The sequence below is a fragment of the Muntiacus reevesi genome, chromosome 3, assembly GCF_963930625.1.
Source record: "Muntiacus reevesi chromosome 3, mMunRee1.1, whole genome shotgun sequence".
NCBI classification, from domain to species: domain Eukaryota; kingdom Metazoa; phylum Chordata; class Mammalia; order Artiodactyla; family Cervidae; genus Muntiacus; species Muntiacus reevesi.
In genome coordinates this window covers 5935659-5950571 of record NC_089251.1, presented here as the reverse complement: position 1 = coordinate 5950571, position 14913 = coordinate 5935659, and the positions used below count along the sequence as shown (strand labels likewise).

At 54.7% G+C, this 14913-nt stretch overlaps 1 protein-coding gene across 1 annotated transcript in view; it reads left to right on the top strand.

Annotated features, from left to right (window-relative positions):
* HMCN2 (hemicentin 2) overlaps positions 1-14913 on the top strand; it is a 172727-nt gene that overhangs the window by 114571 nt on the left and 43243 nt on the right. The window contains exons 49-61 of the mRNA XM_065928266.1: positions 2495-2686; positions 4456-4629; positions 4746-4859; positions 5366-5508; positions 5875-6025; positions 6616-6834; positions 9436-9549; positions 10159-10346; positions 11526-11622; positions 12379-12540; positions 12731-12844; positions 13602-13804; positions 14503-14584. Of these exons, the coding sequence (XP_065784338.1) occupies positions 2495-2686; positions 4456-4629; positions 4746-4859; positions 5366-5508; positions 5875-6025; positions 6616-6834; positions 9436-9549; positions 10159-10346; positions 11526-11622; positions 12379-12540; positions 12731-12844; positions 13602-13804; positions 14503-14584 (1953 nt within the window). The remainder of the gene's footprint in view (positions 1-2494; positions 2687-4455; positions 4630-4745; positions 4860-5365; positions 5509-5874; positions 6026-6615; positions 6835-9435; positions 9550-10158; positions 10347-11525; positions 11623-12378; positions 12541-12730; positions 12845-13601; positions 13805-14502; positions 14585-14913) is intronic.

Genomic DNA, 14913 nt, shown 5'->3' with positions numbered 1-14913 from the left:
ACTTTGCATTCCAGGGTGTCTGGCTCTAGGTGAGTGATGACACCATCGTGATTATCTGGGTCATGAAGATCTTTTTTGTATAGTTCTTCTGTGTATTGTTGGCACCTCTTCTTCATATCTTCTGCTTCTGGCAGGTCCATACTGTTTCTGTCTTTTATTGTGCCCATTGTTGCATGAAATGTTCCCTTGGTATCTCTAATTTTCTTGAAGAGATCTCTAGCCTTTCCCATTCTGTTGTTTCCCTCTATTTCTCTGCACTGATCACTGAGGAAGGCTTTCTTAGCTCTCCGTGCTGTTCTTTGGAACTCTGCATTCAGATGGGTGTATCTTTCCTTTTCTCCTTTGCCTTTCACTTCTCTTCTTTTATCAACTACTTATAAGGCCTTCTCAAACAACCATGTTGCCTTTTTAATTTCTTTTTCTTGGCGATGGCCTTGATCACTGCCTCCTATTCAATGTCACAAACCTCAGTCCATAGTTCTTCAGATACTCTATCAGAACTAATCCCTTGAATCTGTTTCGCACTTCACTGTATAATCATAAGGGATTTGATTTAGGTCATACCTGAATGGTATAGTGGTTTTCCCTACTTTCTTTAATTTAAGTCTGAATTTGGCAATAAGGACTTCATAATCTGAGCCACAGTCGTTCCCAGTCTTGTTTTTGCTGACTGTATAGAGCTTCTCCATCTTTGGCTACAAAGAATATAATCAATCTGATTTTGTTATTGATGCAGTCTCAGAAACGACAGAATGATCTCTGTTTGTTTCCAAGGCAAACCATTCAATATCACAGTAATCCAAGTCTATGCCCTGACCAGTAATGCTGAAGAAGCTGAAGTTGAACAGTTACTATCAATATCTACAAGACCTTCCAGAACTAACACCCCGAAAAGAATTTCTTTTCATCATAGGGGACTGGAATGCAAAAGTAGGAAGTCAAGAGATACCTGGAGTCATCTCTTGTGTTGTTGGAAGAGGGTGTTTGCTATGACCAGTGCTTTCTCTTGGCAAAACTTTGTTAGCCTTTGCCCTGCTTCATTTTGTACTCCAAGGCCAAATTTGCCTGTTACTCCAGGTATCTCTTGACTTCCTACTTTTGCATTCCAGTCCCCTATGATGAAAAGGAATTCTTTTTTGGCTGTTAGTTCCGGAAGGTCTTGTAGATATTCATAGTAACTGTTCAACTTCAGCTTCTTCAGAATTACTGGTCAGGGCATAGACTTGGATTACTGTGATATTGAATGGTTTGCCTTGGAAACAAACAGAGATCATTCTGTCGTTTCTGAGATTGCATCCAAGTACTGCATTTTGGACTCTTTTATTAACTATGAGGGCTACTCCATTTCTTCTAAGGGATTCTTGCCCATGGTAGTAGATATAATGGTCATCTGAGTTAAATTCACCCATTCCAGTCCATTTTAGTTCGCTAATTCCTAAATGTCGATGTTCACTCTTGCCATCTCCTGTTTGACCACTTCCAATTTTCCTTGCTTCATGGACCTTGATTCCAGGTTCCTATGCAAATGCAATGTTGTTCTTTATGCATCAGACTTTACTTCCATCACCATTCACATCCACAACTGGGTCTCTTCATTCTTTCTGGAGGCATTTCTCGGCTGTTCTCCTACAAGGTCCTAGTGCTCCGCTGTCCCAGCATTGACCACCCTGGGTCATGGTGGCCTTGTGACATCTGTCTACCCTAGCCAGGCTCTGAGCTCCATGAGAACCAAGGACTATCTTGTCACCATGGTTCCCCAAGTGCCTGGCAAAGTAAGCTCGAGTTAATGCTTGTGGCCTGGGACAGATGGGTGAATGGATGGATGGGTAAATGGGTGAATGTGTGTATGTATGAATGGATAAAAGGATGGCGGGGGTGGGGTGGGTAGATGAATGGATGGGTAGATGGATAGATTAATGAATGGATGGATGGGTAGATGAATGCATAGATGGATGGGTTGATGGATGGATGGATGGAAAGGTAGATGGGTAGATGAATGAATGGATGGATGGGTAGATGAATGGATAGATGGATGGGTTGATGACTGGGTGGGTGGATAGGTAGATGGGTAAGTGAATGGATGAATGGATGGGTAGATGATGGGTAGATGAATGAATGGATGGATGGGTTGATGACTGGGTGGATGGATAGGTAGATGGGTAGGTGAATGGATGAATGGATGGGTAGATGATGGGTAGATGAATGAATGGACAATGGATGGGTGGATGGAAGAAATAATTTGCCTTTATGTCCTGCCTGTCTGTACCAAGCCATCCCTGCCCACAACCTGGGAAAGGAAACAGTAACCGAATCACATGGGAAGGGTCCAGACCAGGTGTGATGGCTGCTTCTGTGTCTTGCCCTGCCGTACGGGCCTCTGGACTGACATGGAGAACGATGTCTCCCACACCATCTCGGAGCAGCCTCTGATCTCTGGTTTGACCTGGTCAAAACCTGCTGAATCATTTCACCTGCCTCTCCCCTCTGCATACAGGCCACCCACAGCCCAAGGTCACATGGTTCAAAGACGGCCGACCCCTAGCTAGTGGAGACACCCACCACGTTTCTCCAGATGGAGCCCTCCTATGGGTCCTCCAGGCCAACCTGTCTAGCGCAGGCCACTACTCCTGCGTTGCAGCCAACGCCATAGGGGAAAAGACCAAGCATTTCCAGCTTAGCGTCCTGGGTAAGTGCCGAACAGCTCCTGGTGACCCTAGGTTCACGCGGAAGGGAAAACCAAGGTGACCACCTCCTTACAGGCAGCTCCCCACAAAGCACTTTACTTTTGTTTCTTCCTTGTCAGCAACAATAAAAGGAATAATAGCGGGTATACTGGCTAAACATCTACCACAAACCAGGCATTTGGACAGGCCTGATTAGTTGAAGGGGGGAGGAGGGGCGCACCCCGCAGCACGTGGGATCTCAGTTACTCAACTAGGGATCGAAGCCAGACCCCGTGCACTGGAAGGCCGAGTCCTAACCACTGGACCACCAGGAAGTCCCGCTGACTATCTGAATCTTCACAGAAACCCTAGGAGGTGGGAGATGTGCTTGTCCCCCGGTCACCAATGACGCTGTGAGGCTTAGGGAGGTGATAAGACTCCAGGCCTCAGGGTGGGGGCTTACACCCAGGGAGTCCTTCTCCCAAGAGCTGTCAGCATGAGCTGTCTCGTTAGGAGAAACAGGGCTCCAGAGGATTAGACAGATCTGTTTCTCAAAATGCTGTTGGTAGGACTTCCCAGATGGCTCAGCGGTAAAGAATCCACCTGCAATGCAGGAGACCCGGGTTCGATCCCTGGGTCAGGAAGATCCCCGGGAGGAGGGCATGGCAACCCACTCCAGTATTGTTGCCTGGAGAATTCCATGGACCGAGGAGCTTGGCAGGCTGCAGTCCACGGGATCGCAGAGAGTCAGGCATGACTGAAAAAACTTAGCACGCACAGCACAAAACTTCCCTAGAGGTCCAGTGGTTAAGCATCTGCCAGCCAATACAAGGGACTCAGGTTCAATCCCTGCTCTTGGAAGATTCCACGTGGTCTGAGGCAACTAACCCTGCGTGCCACAGCTACGAGCCCAAGGTCTAGAGCCTACAAGCTGCAATTACTGGGCTTGCACATCCTAGAGCCCGAGGTCTGCTACAGGAGAAGCCACCGCAAAGAGAAGCTTGCATAGCGTAACTAGAGACTAGCCACTTCTCGCCACAGCTAGAGAAAGCCCGCCCATGGCAACAAAGACCCAGGGCAGCCAAAATTAATTAGTAAAAAATAAAATAAACTGCATGTTGGTAAAAAGGAGGGTCCCCAGCAGGAGCAGAAAGAGAATATTTGGGGACCAATGAAAGCAGAGCTATTCTACTCAGCAGAAAACAAAACTCCACCCCCACCTCTGCTCAGAGCAGGGTACAAACTGGAACCACACACAGAACTAGGAAGACGCTGGTTAATTTAGCAGATGTCTGGATGTTAAGAGGGGCTTCCTAGGTGGCGCAGTGGTAAAGAATCCGCCTGCCAAGGCAGGAGACACAGGAGACGGGGTTCGATCCCTGGGTCAGGGAGATCCCCTGGAGAAGGAAATGGCAACCCACTCCAGTGTTCTTGCCTGAGAAATCCCGTGGACAGAGGAGCCTGGCGCGCTGCAGTCCACGGGGTCATAAAGAGTTGGACACAATTGAGCCTGCACACGCATGGATGTTAAGAGCCTATTGGGGAGACAGAGGCAGACTTGGCCAGCTTCCCCTATGATGTTGCTTAGCAAGGGAGAGCCTGGGCTCTGGGCCACCAAGGCCTGAATTGAAGTCTGGCCATCCAGGGTGTGCTTCCTCTGAGCCTCATTTCCCATCTGTGTAATGCAAACAACAGCTCCGAAGCCCAGCACCAGGGTCTCAGACTTTCCCGGGTCCTCGGGCTCAGGGTGGGGGATCCCTGTTCAGGAGCACACTCCCCTGCCCCACCACAGTGGTTCCCACCATCCTGGGAGTGACGGAGGACAGCGTGGATGAGGAGGTGACCGTGAGCATCAACAACCCCATCTCTCTGATCTGCGAGGCCCTGGCCTTTCCCTCCCCCACCATCACCTGGATGAAGGACGGGGCCCCCTTTGAGGCCTCGAGCAACATCCAGCTGCTCCCAGGTGATGCCCTCAAGGGGATGGGGGGCAAAGAGGCGGGGAGCAGGTGACACGTCATCAGGCTGGGTCAGAGGCAGGGAACCCGGGGGTGACCCTGGCCGCTGCCCTACCCGAAGCAGGCACCCACGGGCTGCAGATCCTGAATGCCCAGAAGGAAGACGCAGGCCAGTACACCTGCGTGGTCACCAACGAGCTGGGCGAGGCCGTGAAGAACTACCACGTGGAAGTCCTCAGTGAGTCAGGGCCCCTCCAGGGCACCAGCCGGGGGGGCAGGAGGCTGCCCGGGAAAGCCGGGGCTGCACTGGGCGCCCCGGGTGACTTCATGTGACTTGTCTCCTCTGATGGTCCCCGGCCAGCCAGGCCAGCTCGGTCCATTCAGGGCCCAGAGCTTAGGAGGAGGGATCCAGTGAGTTAGGACAGGGCCACGTGCATGCCTAGACCCACAGCAGTCCTGGCTTCCTTCTGCCACTCACACTGCAGTGCAATAATAGCGCCCACAGCTGGAGACCTGGTACCCCCGGAAGGGTCCCCAGAGGTCACCCCAGGAATTCTCCTGCCTCAGACCTGCCCTGTCCCAAAACCATCTCTTCCCAGAAGCAGGTGGGCTTCCAGGCTCCCTGTTCCTCTGCTCTGGGGAGCTAGCCCCCAATTTCTGGGATGGGCCTAAGGGCCAGGGGGAGTGTAGGGTCTCAACACCTCTTCTCCCGGCCTGCTCTTCAGACTCCTTTGTGGTTTTCAGTTCCCCCTTCCATCTCCAAAGATGACCCCTTGGGGGAGGTCAGCGTGAAGGAAGTGAAGACCAAGGTCAACAGCACTTTGACCCTGGAGTGTGAGTGCTGGGCCGTGCCCCCGCCCACCATCAGCTGGTACAAGGACGGACAGGTAAGCTCAGGAGCCCCTGGCGGCCTCAGATTCTCAGTCTGGGTCCCCGTCATCTGCAGAACCTTCCAGAAAAGGCAGTCATAGCAGCAGGCCCCAGAGCTGTCCTGGGCCCTGCCCCATCCTTTATATTTTAATAAGAAGTTCAACTCTTTATAGAAAACAAGTCTCATAAACATGAAACCCTATATTCACTCACTGAATTCTCTTCTGATTTTTATGTTCTGTGGGTCTGGTGTTACAGAATTGTAATGGTGCTCTGACCAGTTTATGTGGTGTTTTAAAAGTCGTGTGAAAATGTAAGTACACTCATCTGGGTGCTTTCTACCCCTCAGTCCTGACCTCCGTCCCCCCTCTTTCCACCTCCAGCCCGTGACCCCCAACCTGCGTGTCCGCATCCTCGGCGAAGGACGGCTGCTCCAGATCCAGCCCACGCAGGTCTCGGATTCTGGGCGATACCTGTGCGTGGCCACCAACGTGGCAGGCGAGGATGACCAGGACTTCAACGTGCTCATCCAGGGTGAGTGGGGCCACGGGGCAGGGGTCAGTGGGACTTGGGGGAGGTCAGTGCTTCTGGGGAGGCCTGGCAGGAGGGCTCTGTTCTCACCGCTGTCCGCACGTCTGGCCCCCCTGAACCCTGGCCTGGGCTCTTTCATGAACTGACCTGGGGACCGGGACATCACTGCCCCCCAGGCCTTAGTTTTACCTTTGTAAAATATGGGTGATCAGGGAAGGTTCCTGACGGTCCAGTGGTTAAGACTTCCCCTTCCAATGCAGCAGGTGTGGGTTTCTGGTCCGAGAACTCAGATCCCACAGGCCTCCTGGTCAAAAAAAACAAAGCATAAAACAGAAGCAATATTGTAACAGATTCAGTAAAGACTTTTAAAAAATGGTCTGCATCAAAAAAAAAAAAGATCTTTTAAAAAAATAGCTGATAATAAAGAAAAAGAGACCATTAAAAAACAAAAACAAAAACTGCTTTGATGGAAGGGATTGGCTCGAATGGTGGGATATCCCTGCCCAGGGGAGGCTGGGATGGGAATCTCTGAGCAGAGCTTCATGCCCATCTCTCAATGGTGTGTGCTGACGGCTTTGTCCCCCGCTCCCCAGTACCCCCCATGTTCCACAAGGTGAGCGATGCCACTGCAGTCTTTGAGACCCCGTTCCGGGAGGAAGAGGCCCGGGGTGGGGTGACGGAGTACCGGGAGGTCATGGAGAACAACCCCGCCTACCTGTACTGCGACACCAATGCAGTGCCAGCCCCGGAGCTTACCTGGTTCAGGGAGGACCACCCCCTGTCCATCGAGGATGGGGTGTCTATTCTGCAAGGTAGGCCGGGGCTGCGTGGAAGCGCGGGCCCTGTACAGGCAGGCGCCGGGGTCACTCCCACACCAGAGCTGGTCTCTCCTTTCGGTGCGGCCTGAGGTCTCCGGCCTGCTGCTTGCTGTCTGACCCCGGCAGGGCATCTGACCACTCTGGACCTCAGCCGCCTTTCATAAACTGGGGCTAGAAGTCCTTTACTAGTTTGAAGGCAAGAACAGGATCCCCTTCTGCCTCTGGTTAGAACAGAGGTCCTCATCTTCAACACGCCCACCTCTGGGCTTCGAGATCTGTAATGTCCTGGCCCCTTTTTCTGGGGGGAGGGGGCAGTTCCTTTATTAAGACCCCAAATGTTGAAGAAGCTCTCATGGGGCTCTGATGCCCACCCAGGATCCAAGATCATGGCTCATGTGACCTTAAAAAAAATTATTTTTAATTGGAGGACAGTTGCTTTACAACATTGCGTTGGTTTCTGCCATATATCAACACGAACAACACGAATCAGCCGTAAGCTGACTCCCGCTTGAGTCTCCCTCCCACCTCCCACCCCTTCAGGTTGTCATGTGACCTTCTTATGTCTTTTTCCTGCTTTACATATTTGTTTATTTAAAGTTGGGCTTCCCTGATAGTTCAGTTGGTAAAGAATCTTTTAAAGTCATTTGCTTTTTTGTTAAGAACATAAACACTTTTTCTTTTTTTAATATTTAAAAAATTTTTAATTTTTGCAGTGTTGTACTGGTTTCTGCCGTGCAAAACGCGAATCAGCCGTAATCACACAGTACAGCCCTCCCTCCCAGGCCTCCTCCCCTCCCCCACTGCATCCCTCCAGGTCTCACCTCGCACCGGGCTGGGCTCCCTGTGCTACATAGGGACTTCTCACCAGCTATCCATCTCGTGGATATTTTGTATTCATGCTGATGCTACTTTCTCCATTTGTCCCACTTGGGCTTCCCTGGTGGCTCAGAGGTTAAAGCGTCTGCCTGCAGTGCGGGAGACCCGGGTTCAATCCCTGGGTCGGGAAGATCCCCTGGAGAAGGAAATGGCCATCCACTCCAGTATTCTAGCCTGGAGAATCCCATGGATGGAGAGCCTGGTGGGCTACAGTCCATGGGGTCGCAAGAGTCGGACACAACTGAGCGACTTCACTTTCTGCCTCCCCCACTGTGTCCACAAGTTCATTCTCTACATCTGTGTCCCCATTCCTTCCCCACAAATGGGTTCATCAGTATCGTTTTTCTAGATCCCATATATATGCGTTAATATACCATATTTGTTTTTCTCTTTCTGACTTACTTCACTATGTATATAACAAGCTTTAGGTTCATTCACCCCACTAGAACTGACTCAAATCCCTTCTTTTTTATGGCTGAGTAATATTCCATTGTGTTTATGTACCACATGCTTTTTATTCACTCATCAGTTGATGGGCATCTAAGTTGCTTCCATGTCCTGCCTAAACAACTGCTTTATCTTAGAATAGTTTTTTACGGACGGCTTTGAATTAAAGGGTTCTGGGTATGGGGCTTAGAAAGGCCTGGCTTCCCCGGCGGGGTCCAGGACTGGGAGGAGTCCCAGACACAGAGCCCCGATGGGGTGGTCGCCTGGCTTGCAGTCACACGGTGCCCTGCCAAGCATGGGTCCGTGGGACGCCGGTGGTAGAGGGAAGGATGAGGTGGGCTGTAGGATGAACAGAGTCATGCCAGGGTTTGGACTTTGGTGCTTGTGAAAGAAGGTGACCCCTTGGAGATCTGGGAGAGGCAGTGCTTACAGAAAGATGTTATTGACCCCTTAACCTGGCCACTGCCCTCTGACCTGGGACACCGAGAGCTCAGTCACATGCTGACCCCCCAGTCCCACCATTGGCCTCTGACCCTGGCCACAGAGCCCCTAATCCTGGGCATACAGCGGTCATAGTCACCACTGATGTTAATTCTGGCCCTGACCATAGATTAATCTCACACATTAAGTGACCTCTCCCTTGACCATGGCTACGGCCTCCACAGCCCAGGCTACCACCCCTTGGCTCTGCATATAATGAGCCCCTGGTTCTAACCCTGCTCATAGCCCATCACATCCTGGGTTGGCCACCCTGCAACCCAGGATCCTGAGCACACAGTGACCCGAACCCCGTTCCTGCTAGACACCAGTTCCAGCCCCCTCGATGCCAGAGTCCGGCCCTGGCTGGCTCTCGATCACAGAGGGTCCCAGATGACAGCCCTCAAGAGCCCCCACCTCCAACCACTGCAGCCTCCTGAAAGCCTCTGCACAGGCTTGTGCCAAGCTCTCTGCCTTCATCGAGGGGCTGGGCTCAGCCCTGCCAGGTCCTCTTAGGAAGCCTCAGATTTTCCATCTGTAAGACGGGAGTAGTGGCAGCACAAACACAGTAGGAGGCCGGGACGTGCTCAGCCTGGGGCCTGGTGCAGAGCAAGCCATTACCGCTTTAACTGACCCTCTGGACCGACCGTGGCCCCGGGCACAGCAGGTGCTCCTGTGCACGTCACAGGTGAAGTGCAGGGAGCGGGGCGGTGATGTGTCCCGGGCCCCCTCCAGGGGAAAGAGCAGGTTTCTTGGTTCTCGCTGAGACCTCTGTCTACCCCCATGTCCCTGCAGGAGGCCGCGTCCTGCAGATCCCCCTGGTGCGGGCGGAGGATGCGGGAAGGTACTCATGCAGGGCCTCCAACGAGGCGGGTGAGGACTGGCTACACTACGAGCTGCTGGTGCTGAGTGAGTGGCCCAGCTTGGGGGCGGGCGGCAGGGAGCGGGCTCAGGTCTAAGGCCCCGTGAGGTTCCCCCAGAAGGGGGCCAAGTAGAGGGCAGCTGTAGTCCTGCCGTTCTCCAAAGTGGATGATGCAGGGCTTACAAGCTCGGACCCTGAAACCAAACCGGACTGGGTTCGGATTCCAAGCGAGCTGCTTCCTGGGGCTTCCCGGGTGGCTCAGACAGTAGAGAGTCCGCCTGCAAGGCAGGAGACATGGGTTCCGTCCTCTGGTCGGGAAGATCCCCTGGTGAAGGGAATGGCTACCCACTCCAGCGTTCTTGCCTGGAGAACCCCAGGGACAGGGGAACCTGGTGAGCTTACGGCGGAGTTGGACATAGCTGAGTGACTCAGCACACGTGAGCTGCTTGCTAACGGTGTGACCCTGAGTGAATCACAGTCCTCTCTGTGGCCTGGATTCCTCAGCCGTCTCAGGGCTCGGAAGGACCTGGTGGGCAGGGTTCAAGGAGCCCCAACCAGCACCTGGCACCAAGAGCTCTCGTCTCCACACCCCGCTCCTCCTGGGGCCTTTCTCAAGAGGGGGTGCCCGCTCCTCACCCTCTTCTCCCCACCCCCAGCCCCACCCGTGATCCTGGGTGAAACGGAGGAGCTTGTAGAGGAGGTGACCGTCAATGCCAACAGCACCGTCAGCCTGTATTGCCCAGCCCTGGGCAACCCTGCGCCCACCATCTCATGGCTCCAGAATGGGCTGCCTTTCTCCCCAAGCCCACGGCTGCAAGTCCTGGAAGACGGGCGAATCTTACAGGTCAGGGCGACCCCCTAACCCCTGCTCAGGCTAAAGGCAGCGGCTGACTTCCCTGGCGGTCCAGTGGTTAAGACTCTGTGTTCCTGCCAACAAAGGGCTTGGGTTCAATCCCTAGTTGGGGGCAGAACGAAGATCCCTCATGCTGCAGGGTGTGGCCAAAAATACTTTAAAAAAAACTTATTTAAAAACAAAAGCAAAAAGGACTCTGCATTTCCAGTGCTTCCACTGCAAGGGGGCATGGGTTCGATCCTTGGCTGGAGAACTAGGATCTCACATGCCCTGTGGCATGATCAAGAAATAAATAAGTAAAGGTAGCTGCTGCAGTGACTCAGTTCTGTTTGTCTGGGGACCAACGAACTGCCATCATCTGAAGCTCTTTGCTTGGAACTGTGTTGGAACCCCTGGGATTTAATTCAGGGTTTAATTAATTATCCTGGGTCGGGAAGATCCCCTGGAGAAGGGATCGGCTACCCACTCCAATATTCTTGCGCTTCCCCTGCGGCTCAGCTGATAAAGAATCTGCCTGCAATGCAGGAGACCTGGGTTCAATCTCTGGGTTGGGAAGATCCCCTGGAGAAGGGAAAGACTACCCACTCCAGTATTCTGGCCTGGAGAATTCCGTGGACTGTATAGCCCATGGGGTCGCAAAGAGTCAGACACGACTGAGTGACTTACACTTTCACTTTCTTTCACTTTTACTTAATTATTTAATTCACCAAAGAACCGTATGTGAGGAGCCTTGGAGGGCTGCTCGCATCCCCTGAAAAGGAGCAGAGGCTGGCACGCCTGGAGCCAGCGTGGCACAGAGCAGCCTTCCTTAGAAAGGCCATCGGATGCCCACAGAGCCGTGCGGGCACCTGGGACCTCAGGCAGCACCTCGGGCCCCCAGCATCCAGACACCCCTACAGGGACCCCTGGAGCCCAGCGTAGCACAGAGCACCCTCCCCGGGGTCACCACCCAGTTTGCTGCAGGGACTCATCTGTCAGCCCCACACCCCCAATGTCACAGACAGCCCTAGCTAGACGTGGGGTGACCTCCCTAAGCATTGCTCTGTGTAGACAAAGGTGGTCTTCTAAGGGGGCCCCGCCTGGTGCCTGCCGTGCCTGGGATGGGTGGCAGGGAGCCCTCGCAGTTCCTGGGGGGCCCAGAGCCATCGGGCTGGCGACATGCACCCCCAGGTTTCTACGGCGGAAGTGGCTGATGCTGCCAGCTACATGTGTGTGGCCGACAACCCGGCGGGCTCCGCGGAGAAACTCTTCACACTCAGGGTGCAAGGTGAGCCGGGCGAGCGGGCAGCCCCCGCGGGTTCCCCAGCTGAGCAGGGGCTGGTCCTCTGAGTCGGCCGTGGCACGTTCCATGGGCTCACCAGGCAGGCAGGCAGAGCGCCGCGGTCTTTCCAGCATCCTGGGCTTTTGGCCTGTGCCAGCCTTACCCCAGGACAGAGAGCTCTGGGGGACCCTGGCCACTAGAAACCATCTTAAGCAACCTTGGAGGCTCTCAGAAGAATGGCTCTTTCGAGGCCTTTCCAGCACCATGATGGATCATTTACCCTGAGAGCACTTACTTTCCTGGGCTCAAAGCCGAGAGGTGGGTCCCATTTTAGGGCCGTGGAAACAGGCTCAGAGATGCTACTCAGTGGGGGTCTCCCCGCCCCGGAGTCAGCCCTCTCAACCTCTGCGTTCCTATGACATGTGCATCTCGGGGCCGAGAGCTCTGGCTCCAGACATGGGGCAACTGTGGCCTCAGGGGCAGAGGGATGACAGCGTTGGGCACTCGAGGTCTAGGGCTCACGCCTGAACTGAATGGATATTCTGGCCCTGCCACTGAGCAGCTAAGTGACCTTGGAAAAATGACGCTCCCTCTCTGATCTCTGAGCCCCGCGTTCTCCTCTACAAGATGAGGAAGATGAGCAGGAGCTGGTTTGAAGTGCCAGGAGCCCTGGAAGGCCCCGAGCATCACCCTGTGGCCATCGGCTCCCTGCCGGTCTTCATTGTCACGTCTTTCTTTATTTCGGTTGCCCCGCGGGGACAGTCCCACCACGAATCGCAGGTCCGAACCCGGAGCAGATCACTGCCACCATCAACAGCAGCGTCTCCCTGCCCTGTGAAGTCCGTGCTCACCCCAGCCCTGAGGTCACGTGGTACAAGGGCAGCCGGACCCTCTCCCTGGGAGAAGAGGGCTTCCTCCTGCCTGGTGGGTAAACTGAGGCTGGAGGCTCGGCTTGGAGGCTCTGTGGGGAAGCCGAGTAGCCTCCCCAAACCTGGGACAGAACTGGGTGTCTGGCAGGGCTTTAGGATTGTGGGCGTGGGGTCTGGGGATTGGGGCCTGTTCACTGGTGCCAAGTGCTGGCTCCCCACCGTCCTCCCACCACCACCCCTGGCAGGCACCCACACCCTGCAGCTGGCTCGGGCTCAGCTATCGGACTCTGGGATGTACACGTGTGAGGCCCTCAACGCTGCCGGCCGAGACCAGAAGCTGGTGCAGCTCAGCGTGCTGGGTACATGCCATCTGTCCCCCACTCCTTCCATCAGCCCTCACACCCCTCCGTCAGCACATCCAGGGGAGGGGCAGCCGGCCCCGGGGAGCCGGGGACGCACTGTGCGGTCTGCTGCAGTGGTGTCTAGGGGCACCGTGGGGCTAGGTTCCTGGTTATTAGACTTGGGCGCCCTTGGGTTTGAAATTCAGCGGTGCGCTTCCTTGCTCTGTGACCTTGGGCAAGTCACTGTCCCTCTCTGAGCCCTGAGTCTCCCATCACTATAAGGTGATGGTTGGTTTAGGATTAGATGGTGGTATGTGAGCATTTAGCCCAGCGCCAGGACTTCTTCCCTGGTGGCTCACTGGTAAAGAATCCGCCTGCCAATGTGGGGTTCATTCCCTGGGTCGGAAAGATCCCCTGGAGGAGGAAACAGAGCCCCACTCCAGTATTCTTGCCTGGGAAATCCCATGGCCAGAGGAGGCTGGTGAGCCACAGTCCATGGTGTCGCAAGAGTCAGACTTGACTGAAGTGACTCAGCACGCATGTACCCCAACTGGGAGGCTGAGCCCAGAGAGGGCAAGAGGCACTTCCCAGGTCACCCAGCAGGTCCTCGGCATGCTGGCCTGGATTCTCTTAGTCCAGCCCCCTGAGTCAGTACCGTCCCCTGGGGTGGGGTCCGCTGTGTGACCCTTTCTCTCCATAGACGGTTAACCTGCGGGGGGGTTGGGGTGGACAGGGGAAGGCCTTGGCCCCTCACTTGGCTCGTCTCCTGCCCCAGTTCCCCCCACCTTCCGGCAGGCGCCCAGCAGACCCCAGGATGCGGTCCTGGTGAGTGCGGGGGACAAGGCTGTCCTGAGTTGTGAGACAGATGCGCTCCCTGCGCCGACTGTGGCCTGGCAGAAGGACGGGCAGCCCCTGGTCCTGGCAGAGCGAATCCAAGCTCTGCTGGGTGGGCAGAGGCTGGAGATCCAGGACGCCCAGGTGAGCCATCTGGTGGTGCAGGCGGCCCCGGGCAGCCCTGGGGCTTTCACCTCCTGGTGTGCCAGGGGGAGGCGGGCATCTGGGTGGCAGGAGGTGGGGCCTGTTTCCTCCTTGGCCCAAAGAACCCCGGTCCAAGGTGATTAGCAGCCTCGGGGGTGGGAGATGCAGAAAGAGCCCCGGATCCCAGGCCCGGTTCCACACTGGCCCACAGAACGACTTTGAGCGGATCCGGGCCCTGCCACCTGCCTGTTTCCCCAGGATCCAGAAGCCTCTCCAGGCCCCTCTGGTTATGACTCCCGGGGAGTTGGTTCTACCTGCCACCCCCCTCCCTGGTGTGGATTAGATACCCACAAGTGTTCACTGGGTGAATATTTGCTGTTCCTCTGGAACTGTACCCAGGCCTCCCCTCTCCGGGTTCAGCTCCAGCCCCACAGTGAAGGAACCTTCTCGCCCTGGCTCAGCTGACATGCAGACCCAGGGGAGGGTGAGGTCTGGGTCCTCTGAACCCACCTTCTCTCATCCCTCCTGCATCTCTAGAATTTGGGAAAGGCCAGAAGTTCCCATCTCCCCCTTGGGTCTCCCAGGCATGACCAGTATACTAGAGGAGTCCTGCTCTGGAAGGTTCTGGGGCCTGGAGGTTTGGGGGGAGCCCACCCCCACCACATGCACACTGACATCACGTGCTCTGTCTGTCCCAGGTGTCGGATAAAGGTTTATACAGCTGTAGAGTCAGCAATGCAGCCGGGGAGGCCATGCGGGCCTTCAGCCTCACGGTCCAGGGTAAGCTGGGGACCAGACTCCAAACACCACTATGGGACTCCTGGCAGCACATGGGGCTACCAAGGATGGGAAGGGCAGTGGCTGAAAAGGGGAGCGTGTTGCTGAGTGTTTAGGGCACAAGATCTGGAATTGAAAAGATCAGGATCTTTTTTGAAAACATCAGGCACAAGATCAGGATCCTAACAGGACTCCACTGATGACTTGCTCTGAGTGACCTTGTCCCTTTGAGCCTCAGATTTACCTGCAGTAAAAGGAGCCAAAAATAGGACCTGCCTGTTAGGCATGCAGAAAGCGCTCCATCTATGGTCTGCCATGACTGTGTCTAGAAA